The following is a 22722-nucleotide window of genomic DNA, read 5'->3' on the forward strand; positions in this document are numbered from 1 at the left end:
GGTTCTCTTCATACAAGAAGTTTCAGGCGTATACACCCCTCTGTCTTTAAATACCGATAGATTAAATAAAAATGGCTTTGAGGGCCCGAAAAGTTTCCGGGGCTTTCGAGGAACGGGCCACAGATGTCAAGGTAAGAGGGAAATCTGGGTTCGAAATTACCTTTCTGCCTGCGAGAAACTGGGACTAGCCAAATCCAAGATGGCCTCCGTGGAAGAGATTCGGACAAGAATTAGTCTTCGAGAACATGATGTGATTAATGTGAGTTGAACATCTGTTCAACACATGAATAATTGAGTATAACATATCTAATACAGTATCTGACAAGATTCGTTTCTTTTTCAGACGCACAGCACAGATTTCCCCGGAAATTACACTGGTTATGACGACACGTGGAGCCAAGAAAAATTCGAAGAAGTAGGTGAACTCGTACAAGAAATTCGTTCTTGCCAGCTCAGAACTGGACGTTTAGTTTCTTTATTGCGATGCGTGGTTTTAACAGATTTTGTTTTTTTTTGTTTCGTCCTGTTGCATTGCAGAAATTTCGAATTGACATAGTCCACATGGGTAAGACAGAAATGGAGTTTGACATGGTTGGTGTAGACGCTTCCATTGCCAATGCATTGAGGAGGATTTTGTTGGCAGAGGTAGGTTTCTGTCTTGTAGTGTGTTCTGGTTTGTTTTAAAGTGATAATACTGGAGATACTGCAGATTCATGTGGCTGAGAAGATATCTGGGAACAATACAACTGACAACTGAACAGGGTTAGTAAGATTTCTGGAGGTGGGGTTGGTGGTGGGGAAGGCGCCTGGAAGGCAGATCCTCCCAAAATGTGAGCTTAATTTTTTGATACCTGGCTGGAACTCATTTGTGTTATTGTTGAGTTCCTACTGTTTCAAATTGCTTACATGTAGTTCTTAAACAATTTTGGTTAGCCATTCAGTACAATGTGGCTGCCCAATATTCTACAAATGCTGTTGCCTAGGACATCAAGAGGCTGTTTTAATATGAAATAATAGTTTTATTACTGACACAAGTTACTATACTTCAATGCAGGTTCCAACAATGGCAATTGAGAAGGTTTTCATTTATAACAACACCTCTATCATTCAGGATGAGGTCAGTTGAGCATACATAAATTACATCTACACAATTTTACTTTTCCCATCCTAGATCTGCAATTCGGTCCAATTTATGGGCGGCATGGCAGAGTGGTTGGGGTGACGGACTTGAAATGTGGAGGTCATGAGTTCAAGTCCTGCTGAGTTCAAGTCCTGCTCTGACCACTTAGCTGGAGTTGTTTCTTGGCAGACTTCGGTCATGCATGTGAAGGACCAACTGTTTCATTTGAAATATTTTTTTTCTTATAGTCAGTGCTTTCAGTAAGACCCGGCTCCCACTGGAGCTCTGGTGGGTACTCTCTTGTGAATCGCTGGCTCTATTCCTGCATTAATGTGCTTATGGAGTCGTCAAATAAAAAGGAACTAGCAATTCACCCTATTAAATGGTTAGTTATTATTAGAAAGCTAATAAAAACATTAGAAAAAAAACAACCAAAATTAATAGTTAATTTATACACTACCCTGTGATTTTACCGCTTTAAAAGCCACAAGTATTCATTTTTCATTTGCGTATTAAACGTAATATTGTCGTAAACACCATCGTCACTAAAGGTCATACTCCAGCGCACGTTACGTGATGTACCTTGTGTTTTAAGAAGCCTCATTTTCATGCATCGTCAGGTCCATGAGAAAGCGGCAGCAGTCCATGCTGTGTTTCTGTCTGCTTCTAGTTCAACTTCACAAAGCTCACAAACGTAATCAGATAAGTCTTTAATATGGTGTAAGAAGTTAACATCAAGCCAAGTGTCATATATCATGAATGACTTTGGTTTTTAAAAGGTCTTGACTTCAGTATGTAACTTATTATGAACAGTTTTGTGTTCGGCCCCGCTATTTAGTATCGATGTTTGCATCTTGAACAATACATTACGAAATATTAAATCTCAAAAAATACTTTTTTCTGATAAAAATAATGAATGCTTGGGTGTTAATATTTTGTGTCAAATCACTGGAAATTGTGTTTCCTAGCTTTCCGATTTCAAACATTTTCTGGCGGGGCATGCCCCAATACCCCCCTAGCGGACAGGGGTCCTTCGGCCCCTTTTATCAGCTCTGGCGGATGCTAACAAAAGGGAGACACCTACTTCAAATCTTACTGAAAGCACTGATAGTTTACATTTTGTAAGTGGCATGCCTGAGAACTGTAACTACATTGGTGGTGTAACTAAGCACATTGACCACTATACATACCTCCAACCCCCAGAGTACAAAAACCTGGAGGCGATCCAAAATGCATGCTGGCCATCTTCGCTTCAACTGATATTTAAACAGCCTGCAAAAACCGCGCCAATTTTGTACCATGTGTTAATATGCAATTTGATTGGTTGATTTCTGACCAATTAGGTTACTTGTTAAATATATATCGATTTGATTGCTCTGTTTTACATTTTCCGATTCCCCTCTTGTTTTATTTTCCTTTTTGAAATCTCGAAAATAATGAAATTAGTGAAAAAAAAAAAATTAAAAAGGGTCAAGGTAGGTAGTTCCCGGGAGATCTGATGCTCTAACCAGGAGACTGGGAGATTTGATGAAAAACTTGGAGACACCCAGGAAAACCGGGAGAGTTGGCCGGTCTGACTATAAGCATTCAACATCAACATGTGCATACATACACATCACGTACAATTTGTCTCTTCACAGTCATAATCAGTCAGACACTATATCCTTTTGACTGAGTTGGATTGCTGGTTGGGAAAATACTTGGGTCAAGGTCATGGTGTATAGATTTAGAACAGTGGTGCTTGTCGAGAAAGCCAAGAGCCCTTTTTTCCTCTATATTCCAACCTAACTTGGTTAAGGAATATTTCATCATATCACTGTTATTGAGCTTGGTTTTATCAGAAAATGGTGAAAGTTTTCCAGTTGGTAAATAGTAAATGTTCTGAAATGTGGATTGTTGCAATAAATAAATTATTAACTTGTACTTGCTGGCTGGCTCGGATATCACATGCGTGTATGTGGTAAACAAATACATGTACATAGGTGTACGGTTCATGAAATTATGTTTGTCCTTGTGCAGACAAACTTATAAGAGCATTGAAGCAAAAATAATCAAGGAACATGTTAAAAAGTTGTGATTTCCTGAAGCTCCTAAAATGGTGTTACGGGTGTACAAGTCATGTAAGAATACAAAAAGACAAAACTTACTTCTCAATATAATATGGAAAGAATGCTTTTTCAATCATTTCTTAAATTATAATAATATTATTTGTAAGTGAACAATGGCATACAGTATGTAAGCTAGTCTTTAATCTGTAAATCAGTGAAACACCTTTTTTTCTCTCCTTTCTCTAGGTATTGGCTCACAGGCTTGGACTAATCCCAATCTATGCAGACCCCAGGGAATTTGATTTCAAGTCAGATGGTAAGAAGTAAACATTTCTGGCCCGGAATTAATATAATCTTCAAACCTATACTTCATACCATCCTGTAAAATATGTGGTATGCGAGTCCAAGCCCTGGGATAATTTCCAACTGCCCATTATAATAATCACAAGCAAACGTTTTGTAATGCACAAGCTAGTAAAAATTAACATTAAAGGTGAACAATGTTTCAGAGTCGTCATGACATCATTTTCAAGGTCAAAAAGATAAACAAACTGTCAGATTGCTTGCTTGCTTAAGCTCTTTGATTCCCTGAGGACCATAGGGTGGCAACAACACTCCTCCAACGCACTGGGTTCGGTGAGGTCCTCCTCAGCTGTGCCCATGTCGTTCCGATGGCCTTCACCTCTGCGTCAGTGCTCCTGTTTCGGTCTTCCTACTTTTCACTTTCCTTGTGGATTCCAGTTAAGGGCTTGCTTGGTGACGTTTGAGGGGGACTTCCTGAGTGTGTGGCCAGTCCACCCCCATTTCCTTTTTCTGATCTCCACTTCCATGGGGCTTTGACCAGTCTTGTCCCAGAGGTCAGCGTTGGAAATGATGTCTGGCCATCTGATGTTGATGATTTTTCTGAGGCATCTGTTGATAAAGGTCTGCAGCTTGTGGGTGTTTGACTTGGTAGTTCTCCATGTTTCGGAGGCATACAGTAGGACAGACTTGATGCTGGTGTTGAAGATTCTGATCTTGTTGTGGAGCGAAAATCCACTGGATGCCAGTCTTTTTGTCTGATGTTGCCTGCTTCATAATCCAGTCGAATACCAAAAGGAAGATGGTTGGCGATAGTAAGCAGCCTTGACGAACACCGGTCTGTACCTGGAATGTGTCCATCAACTTCCCATCGTGTATGACTTGGCAGCTGGAGATGTCGTACAGTTGCTGTATGATGGAAATGAACTTGGGGGGGAAGCTGTAGTGTTGCATGAGTCTCTAGATGATGCCTCGATCGACACTGTTGAATGCCTTTTGGAAGTCGACGAATACTGAGTACAGTGGGGTCTGCCATTCCAGCGACTGCTTGATGGTACTTCGCAGCGTGGTGATGTGGTCTGTGCAGGATCTGTCTTGGCGAAAACCTGCCAGCTCCTCTCGTAGAGTTTCGTCCAGGGCCTTCTTGAGTCTCTCCAGGATGATTCTTGTCAGGATCTTGCTTGGGATGGACAGCAGCATGATTCCCCGCCAGTTGTTGCATGATGACAGGTCCCCTTTCTTTGGCAGTTTCACCAGGTACCCTTTCTTCCATTCCTCCGGGATCTGCTCGTTCTCCCAGATCTTCATCAGGAGTGGATGGAGCATCTCTGTGAAGGTCTGGACGTCTGCCTTTAGTGCTTCTGGTGGAATGCCGTCTGGGCCTGCTGCCTTGCCTGACTTCAAGGACTTGATGGCTTTGCTAACCTCGGCCTTGGCTGGTGGATTGATGCTCACCTCTAGCTGGTTTGCTGCTGGTGGGAAGTCAGGTGGGACTTGAGGTGGTGGTCTGTTGAGAATCTCTTGGAAGTGTTCTCCCCATCTTGCTCTCTCTTTGGCTTCATCTGTGATGGTCTTGCCGTTCTTGTCTTTCACTGGTCTTGAGGGGGCCTTGTTCTTCCCTAACAGTGCTCTTCTGATCTCATACAGCATCTTCATGTCTCTTTTGCCAGCTGCTGTTTCTGCTTCTTCTGTGAGATCGTGTATGAAGCTCCTCTTGTCCGCTCTGGTGCTTTTCTTGACCTGTTGGTTCAACTCCCAGTACTGGGCCCGTAGATTTTGCTTCTGTTGCAGGTCTTGGGTGTGATTGATGCCGTTCTTCAGCTGTTTCCTCTTGTTGATGAGGGTCCAGGTATTGGCTGACAGCCACTCTTTGTGTTATTTAGTTTTCTTCCCCAGGACCTTGTTACATGTGGCCTTCCAGGTGTCCCTCAGGCCACGCCATTTCTCCTCTACTGATTCTTCTGGTTAGTGGGCGAGTGCACTGAACCGGTTTCTCAGTTCACATTGGTAGATCTCAGCCTTTGTTTTGTCTTTCAAGCTGTGTACGTTGTATTTGTGGGATGGCCTGTCTACTCGGTCTCTGTAGACTTTCAGCTTGACTTTCAGGTCTGCCACCACCAGGTGATGGTCAGAGGCTGCGTCTGCCCCTCGTTTGACTCTGACGTCCAGCAAGCTTCTCCTCCTCTTTCTTCCGATGGTGATGTGATCGATTTGGTTCACAGTCCTCCCATCTGGTGATGTCCTTGTCGTCTTGTGGATCTGCTTATGCTGGAACACGGTGCCTGCAATGACCAGGTCGTTGAAGGTGCAGAACTCAGTAAGTAGCTCTCCATTCTCGTTCTGGATGCCAACTCCATGTTTTCCCATGACGAGTTCTCTGTTGGTGTTGTCTGCCCCCACCTTTGCCCTGAGGTCACCCATTAGGATCTTCAGGTCTCTTCTTGGCAGCTTATCCGTCACTGCCTGGAGCTGTTCGTAGAATGCCTCCTTTTCCGTGGTCTCTGCTGCGTTGGTGGGTGAATAGCACTGGATGACGGTGACTTTCCTCCCCTTGGAGTTTAACCTTGCCGTCAGGAGCCTCAGTGATACTGGCTCCCAGGAGAGTAGTACCTGTGCTGCCTCAGTTGTCAGAAGCAGGGCTACTCCTTGAACGTGTGGGTGTCTTTCCCCATGTCCAGAGTAGATGATAGTGTCACCACTCGTCAGTTGCGTTCATCCAGTGCCGTTCCAGTGTGTTTCACACAGCCCTAGCATCTTGAGGTTGTAGTGATGCATTTCCCTGCTCACTTGTGCAGATTTCCCTGCCTCATATAGGGTTCGGATGTTCCAGGTCCCTATTCTGATCTTGCTTTTGGCTGACAGAAGAGTTGTCTGCACATTGGCCTCCCGAAGGCTTTCACCAGCCCGCATCATAGGCTCTACTGGAGAGGACTCTTCTGCAACCAAGTTGTTTTCTGGATTTGTTGTTGGGGTTTCTGTAACAGGTCTGTTTTTTTTATTCCAGGGCTGGGTTGTTAGCCCAGCGCCCAACCCCCGAACCTGGAGGGCCGGTTGGTTTGGTTTCTGATTTTTCCTTCTCGTAGATGGATTGCTGACCAAGGCTAACAAGCTCCATCCACACGTGGTTTAGAATCAGAGTTCTCCTTCTCCTAGACGGACTGCCTACCAAGGCTATCGAGCTCCATCTACCCGGGTTTTGAGATCAGAGTTGTCCTTCTCCTAGGCTATGTCGGTCCGCGACACCCTATTCCGTATTGTTCAGGTGCAACCCCCCAAAGGGAGGGCTCCTCTATCCGCCACCTGGGGAACGCGCCCCCATGTCGTATAGCCCCAGATTGATTAATTATTTAATATGTTTTATCGTTTCCTGGCAGTTTATTTCTTATGTTTTTTAACTTGAAAATGGTGTCATGACAAGTCTGAAATGTACTTCACTTTTATCGTCAATTTCTACTTGCTTGGTCATTATAATGGCAAAGGGTATCATTTTTCATCATCCCACCTCCCCAATAAGGAAAGCTAGTGCTAGGTGAAGACTGTCACAGTTTATCCCCAATTATCTTTGTCAGTAGGTGTAGACGCTTTTTCAGATACATATCTGTTATACGCCAGAATGGAAGGCAGTGTTGTGAGAATAACAGTAAAAGACAAAGAAAGTAATACTGATGTTTGCAGCTATTTGTTTATTAACGCATTTAACATTTATTTACTTGTTTATTATTATACCAAAGGTGATGAAGAGTCAAAGGACAATACAACTCTACAGTTTGATCTTAAAGTCAAGTGCATCAAGAACAAGAATGCACCAAAGAATGCCACCGATCCTGATGAATTATTTATTAACTCTAAAGGTATGTTACATGCAGTTGTAGGGAGGATGCATATTTGGTCGATAAGTTGGGTTGTACCCATAATATGCAAGTCTTTTATTGCTCACTGTTAATTTGTGTGATTGTAGTTTAAACATTACTAGTTTAGTTAAATTAAAAGAAGTTTGTTTTTCAGTTAACACAGATCACTTGAAGTGGGTGCCAGTTGGAAATCAGGCCAGAAAGGTAATATAATAGACCATTTTACAGTTGTCTGCTAAGTGACCTGGCCTCTGGATGGCAGTGAAGCTGGAGGAGACCTTGTTCTGATACAGACCTCGCTTCTTTTGTTGTGTAAATCAAGTTGCTCTAATGCTAACTAGTCGGCCTTTCAATGAAAAGGCAGAGAGGTCTGTATCAAAGCAAGGTCACCTCCAGCCTCGCTTGCATTCATAGGCCAGGTATCTAAGCACACAACTGTAAAATGGCCTGTTGGAGATGACAACATCTCATTTGATCTGAGATGTTGATCTCCTTTGCTGTGTATTCATCTCATAGTCGTCTTGTTTCATTTGTTCGCAGTACGGTCCACAAGATATTAGACCAGTGCACAATGATATACTGATAGCAAAGTTGAGACCAGGACAGGTATGTTGCCATGGCACGGTGGAGTGATTGACACCACCACAAAGCCAGTCATTAACTAAGGAGTACATTCTCATCTGCAGAGGCCGTGATATTTTTGGTCAGCACCAAGGATCTCAACATCTGGGTTGGTCCAACACCAGAACTGAGCGATTCTTGGACTTACGTGTATCATCAAACTTGACAAATGGGTGCGATACAAATCGAATATGCTGAGCATGCACAGAAAATCCGTCTAGCTATAGCTAGAGGTCGCCATTCTGAGTGCTGTTCAAAAAGGATCATAGCCTCTGGGGACAATTTGTCTGCCACATTGCAGAAAGCTGAGAAAATCGATTGCACAGCTACCTGGAAAATAAGAAGATTGTCCACTTTACGGAAAACTCATTCCTTGATTTTTCATTGCGGTTCCAGTTAAACAGGGGACGTATTGCACACTTAGTTTTCTTACAATTCATTTCTCTATTTTTGTTGCTTTGCTGTGGGTGAATGAGGCTGTAAAGACCGCCTAGGACAACGAACATTGGAGGGACCTCTTGGGGGCCTTATGCGCACATGCTGCGAAGAGGCCTAAAGAAGGAAGGCTATTAGCGAGTAATAGTTCCACTTACGATAGGCTAATAGTTTATTTACTCCATCAAAACCTCCCGTTGAATAAGTGGCTCTCTGTTGAATCCAGAGTAGTGTTTATGGCTTGCACATCACATTGATTTGACTAAGTTTCTGATAACCTCTCCCTGCACACCTGGTGTTGCAGCCGCATTTAATTGTTATTTTTTCCGTTTGTGCGTGCATTCTTTCGTGATCATCGCATTCTTTTCGTTTATCTCGCTTTCACGTTATCGATGTTCTGTTAGATTTTTTCGCATAATTTTGCTTTGTTTCAGTCCCCTTTTGTATGCGTCTTTCTAGTTTATTTGTGCATTTTCTTCGCGATGCTACCGTCATCTCGTCTCGTTTACCGCCCTGCCGTTTTCCTTTTTTTTACGTGTACCTTAGCTTCCTAGTCATACAACGTTTGTAAGTATCGTCTACCTTCGGCTCGTTATTTCTGTTTCTTTTATTGTATTCGTCTATAACTTGTAATTTATTTTGTTTGTAGCAACCGCGTGTTGGACGTTGACTACAATACCTGGGTATAAACTTTCTTCAGTCGTTATGTTTGGTTTTCCAGGAATTGGATCTCAAGATGCATGCTGTCAAAGGAATCGGAAAGGACCATGCAAAGTTCTCTCCTGTTGGTATGTTAATGTAGCTGTTTCTGCTCAAGTGAGAAACGTGTGTAGCCTTGCACGCAAGTCAGAATGCATATGATATTTGTGTCCAGATTTTCGGTCTTTGTCTTTGTTGTGTTTGTTTCTTTGTTTTTTTTGTTTAATTTGTTTTTGTACCCAGTACATGAGACAGTCTATAGAGAGTGTAAGAATAACGTTCACGCAAACGGCAAACGAATAAAACAGCCTCTAATTTTGTCTTCGTTTTCTAAGCCTTTAATAACTACGAACACACAAATTGAAGAAAATCTCCTGTTGACAACAAATATACACGTTTTCGCCTTATTTTAAAAACGGTTATAAAAAGAAGGGCTTCATCCTTGACCTCTCTTAAGACTCGCACAGTTCGACGTATGGTTTATTAGAGAGAGCTTATTTCCAATTTGGTCTACATGTATTTCGAACTTGGCTCGAGATTGAACTGAAACAAAGAGCATGTTACTGGCGTAAAAACGGCCATGATATATAACGGAGTGTTAAACAATGTATGTTTTTTCTTCTCTCCACAGCCACAGCATCGTACAGACTTCTTCCAGAAATAACAATTACAAAACCATGCGAAGATGAGCTGGCTGATAAGTTGGCAGAATGTTTCTCAGAAGGTGTAATAAAGGTGGAGAATAAAAACGGTATGTCACATGCATACGTCATAAAAATAATACTTCATACGCATAGCGATTGCTGTGCTGCACTCGTAATAAAACACTTCACATAGAATGTGCGTTCTGATTGGTTGGATATCACCTGTCCTGAAAGTGGTTGGATAGTAATGGCTAGTGGTTGGATAACAATGAACGTCATGTTTCTCGTTTTAAGAACTGCTCAAATGTTTACTTCGTGTTTAGCGAGCCATAAATGCGCACAAGCTGGAAGCTGGAAGTGCTCGGTGGAAAGTAGGAGATTTCCCAAGGGTGTTACCTCAAATTCACTAAATGATGTTTCAGGTTGCGTGGGTTCTCATGTTCTCTCTATCCCATCCAGGGAACGAAGTCAGGTCACAGTGAGGGGGGTAGGCGGGAGGAGGGAGGGAGGGAGAAGTTCTTCAAAAGCTGTTTTTTCTGCATCGAGCTAAATTTTGTTTCCAAGAGCCGTGGAGTTCTAAATGTCTGAATCCTCTTTTCCGTATCGGATTCGCACAAGCTTCGCACAAGGGATCTGTTTAGTGTTAGCTTGCCTTGAATGCAGTCTCCTCTTCCTTTATTGCCTAATCAAATCCATCAGAAAATTGGGAAGTTATTCAATATTTTTAAGATAAACCCAAGAGTGCTAACCTGCAAACGAGAGACGGCAAAGGTGGTGTTTTTTTGCTTTTTTGGCGGTGAAAATTTATAAAGCGTAAGTGAATTCGTAAAGGTTGTGAACTCCAGAAACACACACCCTGCAGGGTTAGGAACAAGAAGATCTGTTAGATCTTATAACCGCGCGTTTAAAATTTAACTGTTTTCTTAGTACTACAGTCGCAACGCAGTGCATATTCCAAAGTAATCTTTGATGATTCATTGATTACTGTAGACATCACAGCACTTGATCAACACAAACTCTATTATCGCACCATCAGTCGTAGCCGTTGTGACATCTCCGATGACGTAATAGTCTTAATCTGGAACTTTCTTCGGGATATGTATGGGCATGAAGATACGAACACTATTACAAACCGCTTTCTTTCTTTAAAGTCACGATTAAATTTAATTGTTTTTTCCCTTGAGTTAAGGGTTAGCAAAGAAGTCACACGAGTCACATAATTCAAGAATTGCGTTATCTACGGCTATCTTTAGTACGGTGGTTATTTCCCTACCAATGACGTAATCTTTGCACGTTCTGACACGTTCTTTGCTTGGCTTGCAAATATTTAATTTTCCTTCCGATCTATGAACTGGCTGTGATGAAACAGTCAAAGGATTTACTTCATTTGCGTAAAACCACAAGAAATACTCACAAAATTACAAATAAATTAATGACCGTCGCTTCTGCCGAAATAAACTTGCAAAGTAAACACGATCGTATTTGTCACGTAGCGAAAGTGAAAGCTGCAACGTCAGCGCATTCCATGGCTGACTTAATACCTTTTTTCAGCGTATTTATTTTCCCCTTTAAATCCAACGCTTTGATAAAACGAAAAGAAAATATATTTTACCCACAAAAAAGAAAACAATATCGGTAAAATTGTCCGTGTATTTATGTTTTAACAGCTTCTGGCGGAAAAAAATCACACGTTGCGTGACTCAAAGTTTGGCCGAGCGGAGGTCTGCGTCTGGTCACCGACAAAAAACAAGAAGATCTCTTAGATCTTATAACCGCGCTTTTAAAATTTAACTGTTTGCTTAGCACTACCGTCGGAACGCAGTGCACATTCCAAAGCAGTCATTGATGATTCTTTTCCTACTGTAGACATCACATCACTTGATCAACACAAACTGTATTATTGCACCATCAGTGGTAGCCATTGACAAATCTCCGATGACGTAATGTATGGCGCGTTTTCAGGCTCAAAATTAAAAACTAACTTTTCCACCTTTCCTTACCTGCTAAGTAAAATGTCTGTCATTTCCTGTCTTTGAAATTAGACAGTACGCATCTCTTTTGACCTCCGAAACAATACATTCCGCGTTTCCTGAATACTAAAATCATAACATCCGGCATATTTTGACCTTTGAACAAAATTCTCCGCGTTTCCTGACTTCTCTCGAATTTTAAGTCCGGCATGTTCTGACTTTCAATGTAATTAGTTACCAAATGTCGTAATATTTAGTTTAAATATCTCAACGTAACATCCCATACTGACACCTGACAAGCAATTTAGTTCGTAATGAAATCTCGCTGCTGAGCCGACATTCTGATTTGCAAAATTTGTAAATGCGCGTTTTCTGACTTCTCGATTCTACCAGGCGTCTTTTCCGCGCAAGCCTGGATCCCCTGATGCAAACCTAGTGCCAGGACCCAAGGGGGCCGGGGGTTTTCCCGGGGATTTATTAATGGTGTCGACGGCATAAGGGCAATTCTTGAGCAGTCTTCGCCATACATCATTCGACCTTGCAAGGAGACTTCAACAGGACACAGTTAGTGAAGATGTGGCTGATTATGTTCTGTTCCGATTGGAACAAATTTCTCGCCATTTGGTTCGACTTGCTGACAACATGCAGGTGTTTGATACAGTTCGACCCTCACTCGCCACTGTGACGCGAATGTTGTCGGAGGTAGAGCGGAATTGGTATCATTCCTCCCCAGCAGTAGCAAACCAGCCTAGAACGGTTGGGCGTCCTAGGTTCGAGATTCCACGGGAGCAGCTGCAATATCTTGCCGATTATGAAATCAACTTACCCGACATGTCCAGAGCCCTTGGTGTGAGTGAGAGTACCATAAAAAGACGTATGCGGGAGTACAATATCTCCATTACCGACAGGACGACAACCATTAGTGATGATGACCTTGATAACATGGTAAGATCCTTTCATAGGGATTTTCCAGATGCGGGATATCGGAGGGTCCAATCGCAGCTAGTGTTTCGCAATATAAATGTGCCCCAGCTGAGAGCCCGAGAATGCATGCAAAGAACGGATCCGGAGGGACTTGCAGTGAGATGGCTATTCCTTACACCAAGAGCTGTGTACTGTGGCACATGGCACATAGACGGGAATCATAAATTGATCAGGTGAACCTTATTCGTAATTGATTATAAATAAAATTTATTCAGATTTACTGTGCCTAGTTTCTAATACAGGTGGTTGTTGGTTAGTCTCCTTCCCAGCCGGTTTTTTTTTTGGGGGGGGGGTGGGGGGATGTCACGCAACGTTCTCTCCAAAGAAGCGTTGCGTGACACCCAAAAAACGGCTACGAAGGAGACTAGTTGTTGGTAGTGAGGACAGAATCCATGAAAGGACAGCAAAGTATGGACTCATGTATTTTAAGTTTCAGATGGAAGATTGTAGTGCATGGTGGAGTTGATGGATGCACAAGATTTCCAGTATATCTTAGAGCAGGAACAAAGAATACCGCAGCTACTGTTCTTGGCCTTTTCCAACAAGCAGTGGTAGAATATGGACTCCCCTCAAGGAATTTTTAATAAACCCTTGTTAAAATAAAGTGTACAGTAGCCTCCAACAAAAGCACTTTTCAGTCATCAAAATGCTTCTCAAGACAAATAGATTTTCAAATTTTCCACGGTCTTCATCCCATTGCCCTCCCCCCCCCCTCCCCCCGTGCAGGAGGAGGTAGGCCATTCCGGCGCTCCTCTACATCATGACCCTAGAGTCTGCCGCCTACTTTATGATTTCCTCCTGCTACTTTATTTCAATTTGAAAACCCTGATCACATGTTATGTGTATTATTGTTGGATCCACGCCTACGCGGAAAAGACGCCTGGTAGAATCGAGAAGTCAGAAAACGCGCATTTACAAATTTTGCAAATCAGAATGTCGGCTCAGCAGCGAGATTTCATTATGAACTAAATGGCTTGTCAGGTGCCGGCATGGGATGTTTAGTTGAGATGTTTAAACTAAGTAGTACGGTATTTGGTAACTAATTACATTGAAAGTCAGAACATGCCGGACTTAAAATTCGAGAGAAGTCAGGAAACGCGGAGAATTTTGTTCAAAGGTCAAAATATGCCGGATGTTATGATTTTAGTATTCAGGAACCGTGGAATGTATTGTTTCGGAGGTCAAAAGAGATGCGTACTGTCTAATTTCAAAGACAGGAAATGACAGACATTTTACTTAGCAGGTAAGGAAAGGTGGAAAAGTTAGTTTTTATTTTGACCCTGAAAACGTGCCATAGTAATGGTCTTAATCTTTGTAGAACTTTCTTCGGGATATGTATGGGCATGAACGATATAAATGACACGATAATAACACTATTAACAACAGCTTTCTTTCTTAAAAGTCATGATTAAATTTAATTGGTGTTTTCCACGAGTAAAGGGCTAGCAAAGTAGTCACACAAGTCATATAATTTAATAATAAAACTCTATCCCGACCGATGTATCGATTTTGGTCACTCCAGTGACCACAGATTGAAAACGTGACAGAAAATTGGCGTTACTTTTGATTCTCACCAAATTTGTCATATCCCCCCCCTCGGGAGAATTTTGTTAACTTAGCTAATTTAGTATGCAAGCCACCGTAATGGCGGTCACCGTCGACGAAATGTTTATTTGCTCAAAATTGGGGCAAAATCTTTCGGAGATGGAAGTCAAGACATTTGTAAGGATACAGAAAGTAATTTGGGACCGGTTGCTGGCTTCTAAGGCTGAATTTATCCAGAAGTAAGCTGTATTTTCGTTTTCGTGCCGAAAGTCATGCGACGTTTAGCACGTTTAATCCTTGCACTGACTTTGTTTCGGAGTAATCGATATGCGGCCAAATCGGTGTCTAATTTTGATCTACGATATTTCTTGAGACTGGCATCCCGAGCAGAAAGACTCTTGAACGCCTGCAACGACGAGCTGCGAAAATCGTATATGGTTTTAAACCTGACATAGCCACGGAAACAATACTCGAGAACCTACGCTGGCCCTCTCTTACAAAAACCATGGAAAAGCACTGTGCACTGTTAGTTAACAAGTGCTTGGTCGGAGAAGTTCCTCTATACTTTAAAGACTATTTCCTGTTACGCTGCCAGAGCGACAACCAACATGTTTTTAACAGATGCACTAGATCGTCAATCACTGACATTATTCTTCCCAAATTTCATTTAGATGTCGCTAAAAAGTCTTTTTATTATCATGGTGCATGCACATTTAATAGCCTTCCAACGAACATAAAGATTTTGCCACCTAAGGAACGTTTCAAGGCTTTCTCCGATTTTTTTTCTTAGGTTATTTTTTAGAACCTTTTCAATTCGATATCCAATTTTTATGAGAACGCTATTACCTTTTTAAGCTTTTAAATTTTTTAAACATTTCAGCGTATCTTTTAAAGTAGTTAGTTTTTTTTATAGATATATATTATTTATACATGCTCTTTTTATTTTACGTTATACAGGGCCCCAGTTGATACCAGTCCTGCGACTGAAGGGGTCACCCTGTTTAAATATTGATTATTGTTATGAAATATTATCGGCTTGTTCTGCTGTCTTGTTCTGTTTTTCTCTTGGTCTTTTTTGTAGCCCGCCGAGGCCAGTCTTTCGTCTAAATCAGTTGAAAAAAGTTCGAAAAAGATGTTCCCATTCAAGTTTAAGCTCTCAGGCGATAATTCCGGAGTTTTTTGGCCGAAACGTCGGCTTTGTTATGTTTGTGTTTTTCGGTTGCTATGGGCGACCGTTGCTTCCTTTGTTAGGTCAAGTCTGGGGAGTGAGGTCACAAAAAATTTCTAATTAATTCTGGTTTTGTTCGATTTCGCTGAAATTTTAACACGATAAAGCTGGATTGTTAAGGAATAGATTTACCGTCTGCCGATGTGTGGTAGCTATTAACGCTGAAGTGTTATATCGCTTCGAAGTCAGGGTTTTGAAGAGATTTTTTTGCAACGTGTGGGTTCGGCGTGATTTTGTAATCGGAGGTTTCGGTTGACCCCGAAGGAAAAAATATCTGGAAAAGGTCATTTCATCGACGATTCAAACGAATATAAATATGTATATGTTCCGAGCGAAATTTCTGGTGAAAAAATATAATTTTTGACGAGCGCTGGGTATTTAATTTTTTCCCGCGAAAGATGAAATTTATTAATGTTTCAACAGCTTTTGGCGAGTAAACATCACAGGTTGCGTGACTCAAAATTTGGCCGAGTGGAAGCTTGGGTCTGCTCGCAGACAAATCTGCGAAAAAAAAAAAAAACCACGGGTAAACCATGAACCGCGCTCGGCCCATGGCCGCGCGGTTAAAAAATAACAAGAAGATCTGTTAGATCTTAAAACCGCGCTTTTAAAATTTAACTATTTTCTTAGCACTACAGTTGCAACGCAGTGTACATTCGAAAGTAATCCTTGATGATTCATTGATTACTGTAGACATCACATCACTTGATCAACACAGACTGTACTATTGCACCATCAGTCGTAGCCGTTGCGAAATCTCCGATGACGTAATAGTGTTAATCTGGAACTTTCTTTGGGATATGTATGGGCATGAAGATACGAACACTATTAACAACAGCTTTCTTTCTTAGAAGTCAAGTTTAAATTTAATATTTTCCTTGAGTAAAGGGCTAGCAAAGAAGTCACACGAGTCACATAATTCAAGAATTGCGTTATCGACGGCTATCTTTAGTACGGTGGTTATTTCCCTACCAATGACGTAATCATTGCATGTCCTGACATGTTCTTTGCTTGGCTTGCAAATATTTCATTTCCCTTCCGATCTATGAACTCGCTGCGATGAAAGAGCCAAAGAATTTACTTCATTTGCCTAAAACCACAAGAAATACTCGCAAACTTGCAAATAAATTAATGACCGTCGCTTCTGGCGAAATAAACTTCCAAAGTAAACACGATCTTATTAGTCACGTAGCGAAAGTGAAAGCTGCAACGTTAACGCATTCCATGGCTGACGTAATACCTTTTTTTAGCGTATCTATTAATCCCTTTGAATCCAACGCTTCGATAAAACCAAAAGAAAATATATTTTACCCACAACAAAAGAAACAATATCCGTAAAATTATCCGTGTATTAATGTTTTAACAGCTTCTGGCGGAAAAAACATCACACGTTGCGTGACTCGGAATTTGGCCGAGCGCAGGTCCGCGCTCGGCCCATGGCCGCGCGGTTAATAATAAACCACGGGTAAACCTAGAACCGCGCTCGGCCCATGGCCGCGCGGTTAATTATCGAATGAACACGGCGCATGCATCACTCGATTTAAGAGTGATAACATTGACCAAGTTTAAATTGAGGACAAGACTGTGTTGTCAGAGTAGCACAAGAGAAAACTCTAGAATTATATTAGCTTCATTTTTTTTACAATAATACTTGGTGCTCTTTTATAGGAGTGAAGAGAGCTGTCGTTGCCAACCCTAGACGAGATACCTGTAGTAGAGAGGTCTTTAGACACGAGGTAGGCTTTGTGATAACAGTTATTTTCTATCAATTGGTTGACGGTTGAAACAATGGAGCATTACAATCTGGTAGCTGTTATTGGTTGAAGAAAATTCATGCTAAGTTTCCTGACCAATTAGAAAAAGCATGCTTGTTCTCGACCAATCTGTTTTTCCCCAGCTTACGCGCGTTGCGTCACAGGTCGGCCAAGCTAATTGCGTGAGCAAATGCATGTAGATGATTTTGGAGGAAACGATTGTGCCCACGTTGTTGGATAAAGCTGAGTGAACCATTTAACAGTGCCTTAATACATGCAAATAGGGCAATATTTTAATGTATTGACATTTCACGTGGCTCCTTGGGAGAACACAAGGAAAGCAATCAGCTCGAGGTTGTAGGATTCCTTTGTGTCGTTCGGTTCCCCCAAGCTTCGGAAGGAAGTTAGAATTTCAATATATTGAAATTGGCCCTTGAAGGATTTCGAACTATGCTAAAGACCCTTATCTTACTTCACAAAATAAACATGGATAAAACAAGTTTAATGTTTACTTAGGATTTGAAGAATCGAGTGAAGCTGTCGCGGATAAGAGACCACTTTATTTGTAAGTTAACTTGAGATGTTAATTGTTTTTCTTATTGTGTAGTTTTGATATTTCACCTCCATGCTGAACTCCTCCATAAGAAATTTTAAACGACATGAAAATTAGGATACTACATACCGGGCGCTTTCCATTCGACAAAAATTCCCCAATTTTCGAAACTGGGGCAAATGGCGCGGAAATTTCCCTGGAAATGTTCCCGGAAAATCCTAAAATCTCTACATTTTCGAAATGCGAGCCATTCAAGTCAATATTTCAGAAATTCCGGGTTAAAAATCAAATGGAGCAGAAATTCCCAGTAAGAAATTTCCGAAACTTTGGGTAAAGCTTCCGTGGCTGTCCTCTTTTCCGACAACTGTGAAAAATACTGTTCCATTCACCACTGGATTTTTTGGTTCAATAGAAAATGCCGGCGCACTGATTCTGCTAGCTCGATGTTCCTGTATTCCCCTACGCCCGATCTATTCCCCTATCTTTTATACGTAAGTTGCACGGTTAATATGAACTTACATTTCAGTTTTGTTTTCACTTTAGTTTCAGTAGAATCAACCGGCGCTTTGTCCTCCGATACACTGGTTTGTGAGTCCATTAAAGTCTTACTCGGAAAATGCAGACATTTCCTCTCTGAACTAGACAGCCATTGCTTGGATACTTGAATTCGGTTGTTTTCTTTTCACAGCGAAGAAGAAGAACGAAAACAATCTCTCAGAGGTATGCCTTGGCTTCCGATGCTTGAGGGAAAGGACAGTCAATATCAGTTCTGTATTTACTGAAACACCTATCGTGTCTTAAGTCGTGCGCGATTTAAAAAGGCCATTTAACGATAACTCACTTGCTCCACAAATGAACATTTCCAACGTGGATTCGTTCGACCATTCGCGCTCATCGTACGTCTTACAGAAAATAGCCAATCTGAATCGAAGTCAAGAGGAACTTTTGCCACAATACCTCGCGCGACGAATTCAATGGTGGCCTCTCGCCAAAAGCAGCTAATATTGCTTTGGTTATGTGAAACTTTGCAAACTTGTGTAGACGATAGTAACGAGTATACATGTAGTTCTCAGGGTATGAATACGAAAATGAGATTTATATTGGTAAATTAAAGTACTACTCCCAGTAGCTCATTATCCGAAACGAGCGATGACCTGGCGTACTCTGACCTAGCGCAATTCTGCCCCCTGTCCCCTGCCCCTCCCCCCCCCCCCCCCAATCCCTCAATTCTGGCCCTTTTCGAACTTGGAAGTATTCAACTTTTACAAACGCCCGTCTCCGTGGAATTTGCGAAAATTAGTATTTGCTGTACACGTCCCCCGCTCTTACAGTCTAATTTGATACATATCTGGTGATATTTTAGTTTTTGAAAAAATACTCCTGTCCGTTTTTTTTTTTTTTTCGTCAATACAGATATTCGGTTGTAAGAGTTATGATTAATAGCGTGCCGTCAACTAAACAGTGCTTGCATGTTGGTGTGAACACATAAGATAAAATCACTTGACTGCATTCACTAGTGGAAGCAGTTGGAGATAGACGATTTTCTTCATTCAGTCCAGATTATCGGTTTCTATGGTTAATTTCTTGCAGGTTTTCCTCGGGTATGGTAGTATGAAGGGCTCTCGTCCCGTCACGTCCCTAGGTATTTCCAACGCATCGTTACCGTATGTTTCCTTTAAAATCCCACTCCAGTTCTTTGGAACTGGAAATACAAAACCCTCGAACTCCATTTCTCCCAATGGAAACACGTCGTTTGTTTCCCTTTCGCTCACGAACAAGTCTATCATAAGACCGTCGTGCCACTCACAGTCGTACAATAGACAGTAACCATAGCAACTGGCTCTGTCCCTCAAGCGATGGTTAAGTGGGCTTGTGTAATAACCTATTTCGTGGTGAAACGGGAGGACGAGATCTTCGGGTTTGGCCAATTTTAAATAAACGTCTGTCTCAGAATTCTGAAAAAAGATGTCGTTCGGAAGTTCTTTGCTTCCGACTTTGTAAAACTTGATGTAATCCTGCAGAGGCATTTCTATGTCGACATCGTGGTCCCAGGGAATGAAACCTTTGTGTCTTGCAGCGCCTAAGAGCGTGCCGGAACTTAGCCAGTACCGTATGTTGTGTCTTGTGGCTATGAGATGAAAAATCTGCAACATCCGGGTCATCACAAGCTGGGACTGCCTCATTGACGTATCAGCCATGTGTCGAATGTCAGGACAATGGAACCCGCTACTGTCGAGCTCGCACCTGCCTCCCAGGTCTGTGTACAGCTTCGGGCACATTTCTCCGATTTCGAGTTCCACGTTGCACGATGATCTTGGCAGGTGTTTGTTGACGGAATCCGATATCCTTAGATTAAAGTGCAAATTATCTCTTATAGTGAAGATGAGCAGGGAAGTAAAGCAAATGAATGAAGTAAGCTCCAATGCTCGGCGGAGCACCATGGGTACACAGTTTCCTCTCATCCTGACGAAAAGTAGCATTAAGGTTAGCGTAGTTGGAGCAAGACTGTTATTTGTTTACATTTACTTTTATATTGTTCCCGAATAAACTGTGTAGGTTACTAGCCGCTCTCGCATTCATGAAAAATTATGTAAGAAAACTACAAGAAAACAAACAAAACGAAACAGAAACAAAAAGCGAAAAATCGTCTCTTCCACTCTTTCTCTCTATAAACTTGTCAAAATCTATATTTTGGTAGATTTTTTTTTTGACACATGTAATTTCATATTTTGAAAATGATCTTATAGTCGTTGATAAGTAGTTATCTCGGTAAATGATCTCTTTGGTGTGAAGTCTTTGGGTGCGTTTCTTTAATCTCTCGGATCTTGGTGCGTCAAAGGAACCGAAGAATCCACTCCAGGCAAGGATTCTTCGGTTCCTTTGATGCACCATGATCCGATTGATCTTGGATTAATCTGTTAAGTAAAGAAACGCAAAATCCGTTTACGGATTTAAGAATCCAATCTTGGATTTTCTTAAAGAAACGCACCTTTTATGAAATTTTCACCTAAAATCTCATGAGCGGCCTTCGTACTTCTCATACACAGCAGTGACCACATGTACACTTGTGTACCTGTTTTTAATGAATTGATTTTAGTCGCTGTTTCATGGAATTGATTATAGTATTTTTAATAAATTGATCAGTAGCAAATGACGTCAGCGGTAGCATAAACGATGTTCAGACAGTTGAAAGTGGTCCATAGCAACGAATACCCTTGGCCGAGTCATTACAAGAGGCTCTATTACAGAGAGTTGAACATTCTGCAAACCACCATATTTTGTTCCTTCGAAACAGCAGACCATTTTCGTTTTCTGCTAAAAACCGAGACCTCCCTACTAGTAGGACATAATCATCAGAACCGATCTTTTAATGGTACGTAACAAATTTATTACGATATGTTAGCTAAATAATTAATCTTATTTCTCCTCACAAAGACCACAAGATTATTAAGAACAGAACAAATTGTTTGTAACTCCCTTCAGTAACCAGCAAACAAAACGTTTTGATGTCCGACGGGCTTTTCCGATGCGATGTTTATAACGAAGCCTAGAAGTACAAGGTTTGAGTCCTGGGTGTGTTTGTGCTTGTGTGGTCTTTCAAACAAGCTTGTGAAATGTACATTTACCTTTAACAGACCGCCACAAAAAAAACAAAAAAAACAAAAAACAAAAAACCACGCATAAACCGAAACCGCGAACTCAATTTATGATTTCCCGCAACTGTACGATAATTACTTAACCGTTAACCGCCAGATAATGTGAATTTACCCGCAAACCGGCACTCAAAATTAGCTTAAGCCGCTAAACTGTCAGAATATAATAGACTCTCATACAAGACTTGAGAATAACCCTTCATTGTAAACTGACAGACTCGTTCGTCGCTACTGCAAAAGCAGATGTTCGCGGTTACTAAGTGTGGTATCACTCCCACCATATCCATATAGTCGTAGATTAACTAGAAAAAGTAAGCCCTTTTGGAGTTTGAATTTTGCGTATGTGAAGTTGCTCTTCCAAGTAACTTCTGTTTCACTTCTATTTCACTTTCAACTCTAACCTTGAATTATCAGCTATTAAAATATTAATGTTCTTCACTTGTTGAAGTGATCAACGTGGCAATCGTTTGTCAGGCCCCTCTAATAAACGCGCTTACATATTAAACATTTTGAAATCTCAAGAAGACACTCTTTAGCTGAAACGAGTAGTGGGAATTTGCATCAGTTTTTATTCGCTTCTCGTGGTATCTAAATGCTCGTAGCCTGAATTTCAGTGGACCATAAAAGTTTTGGTCTTTCGATTAAACAAGGTGAATTACAACCCTAGATTAAAATAAGAAGTGATTTCTCACTAGTTTTGTTTATTTTTACTAACCTATTGTCGAAGAGGGAGCATTCACTCTACTTATGTCCGCAACTCGGCTCTCTCTATTAAGATCACTTGATTGCGAGGAATAAGCCACAGTGCCAAACGAATACTGAATTATTTTGTCGTTGAATTTCGTGGCTTTTCACTATCGTACACTTACGTTTTTTCAGCTGGGACTATAGATGAGCTGCACTATTCATAATTTACTTATAAAGCAAATAAAATTTACAAAACAGTAGTAGTGGTGTAAACAAAATTGATTTTTTTAATAAAAACATTCACCCTCTATAGATTTAGAAGACAAAAGGAAATGTGATTTAAACGTCTATATGAGCAGAGGCAAACCTCAACTTTGTTCTGTTGAACCCTGTTCGTTTGACTCACTTTCACTGGAAAGAAACTTGCGCCGCGCTAAGTGGAAACTTTTTATCCGCAACTTTTTGTTCTCTCTCCCCTTCAGGACTCGTGGTCGCTTCTCGGTTAAAGGTCCATCGAGACGCGGTTTGGAATGAAAACAAAGCCTCTTATACTCGAGAACTTGGTAATATGGACCAAAACCTTCCTTCATACGTGTGCTCATGAACATTGAAAGTTTGACTAGTGACTTG

At 41.3% G+C, this 22722-nt stretch overlaps 4 protein-coding genes across 4 annotated transcripts; 2 read left to right on the forward strand and 2 right to left on the reverse strand.

Annotated features, from left to right (window-relative positions):
* The first annotated feature begins 145 nt into the window (after positions 1-145).
* LOC145484781 (DNA-directed RNA polymerases I and III subunit RPAC1-like) lies at positions 146-19148 on the forward strand. The gene is made up of 13 exons (XM_081463418.1): positions 146-259; positions 344-415; positions 538-645; positions 1055-1117; positions 3415-3484; positions 7200-7319; positions 7474-7523; positions 7860-7925; positions 9097-9163; positions 9706-9825; positions 17114-17181; positions 17716-17764; positions 18296-19148. Exons 1-13 carry the CDS (start codon positions 200-202, stop codon positions 18415-18417), a joined length of 1035 nt encoding a protein of 344 aa, XP_081319544.1. The 5' UTR covers positions 146-199; the 3' UTR covers positions 18418-19148.
* On the reverse strand, positions 5425-7105 carry LOC145484845 (protein CFDP2-like). The gene has a single exon (XM_081463486.1). It carries the CDS (start codon positions 5887-5889, stop codon positions 5434-5436), a length of 456 nt encoding a protein of 151 aa, XP_081319612.1. The 5' UTR covers positions 5890-7105; the 3' UTR covers positions 5425-5433.
* LOC145484888 (uncharacterized) lies at positions 10647-14979 on the forward strand. The gene is made up of 2 exons (XM_081463516.1): positions 10647-12845; positions 13109-14979. Exons 1-2 carry the CDS (start codon positions 12331-12333, stop codon positions 13254-13256), a joined length of 663 nt encoding a protein of 220 aa, XP_081319642.1. The 5' UTR covers positions 10647-12330; the 3' UTR covers positions 13257-14979.
* LOC145484796 (uncharacterized) lies at positions 19140-20262 on the reverse strand. The gene has a single exon (XM_081463430.1). The coding sequence runs from the start codon at positions 20230-20232 to the stop codon at positions 19303-19305; it is 930 nt and encodes a 309-aa protein (XP_081319556.1). The 5' UTR covers positions 20233-20262; the 3' UTR covers positions 19140-19302.
* Between the last annotated feature and the right edge of the window lie 2460 nt (positions 20263-22722).

This window comes from Orbicella franksi, chromosome 4 (assembly GCF_964199315.1).
Source record: "Orbicella franksi chromosome 4, jaOrbFran1.1, whole genome shotgun sequence".
NCBI classification, from domain to species: Eukaryota; Metazoa; Cnidaria; class Anthozoa; order Scleractinia; family Merulinidae; genus Orbicella; species Orbicella franksi.

Bases quoted from the DNA above. Each gene is read 5' to 3' on its own strand.
- LOC145484888 (XM_081463516.1), top strand. From the start codon at position 12,331: ATGCAGGTGTTTGATACAGTTCGACCCTCACTCGCCACTGTGACGCGA. The intron at 12,846-13,108 runs GTGAACCTTATT...TTTAAGTTTCAG, and splicing joins GGGAATCATAAATTGATCAG to ATGGAAGATTGTAGTGCATG.
- LOC145484781 (XM_081463418.1), top strand. From the start codon at position 200: ATGGCCTCCGTGGAAGAGATTCGGACAAGAATTAGTCTTCGAGAACAT. The intron at 260-343 runs GTGAGTTGAACA...TTTCTTTTTCAG, and splicing joins GAGAACATGATGTGATTAAT to ACGCACAGCACAGATTTCCC. The intron at 3,485-7,199 runs GTAAGAAGTAAA...ATTATACCAAAG, and splicing joins ATTTGATTTCAAGTCAGATG to GTGATGAAGAGTCAAAGGAC.
- LOC145484845 (XM_081463486.1), bottom strand. From the start codon at position 5,889: ATGGGTGACCTCAGGGCAAAGGTGGGGGCAGACAACACCAACAGAGAA.
- LOC145484796 (XM_081463430.1), bottom strand. From the start codon at position 20,232: ATGCTACTTTTCGTCAGGATGAGAGGAAACTGTGTACCCATGGTGCTC.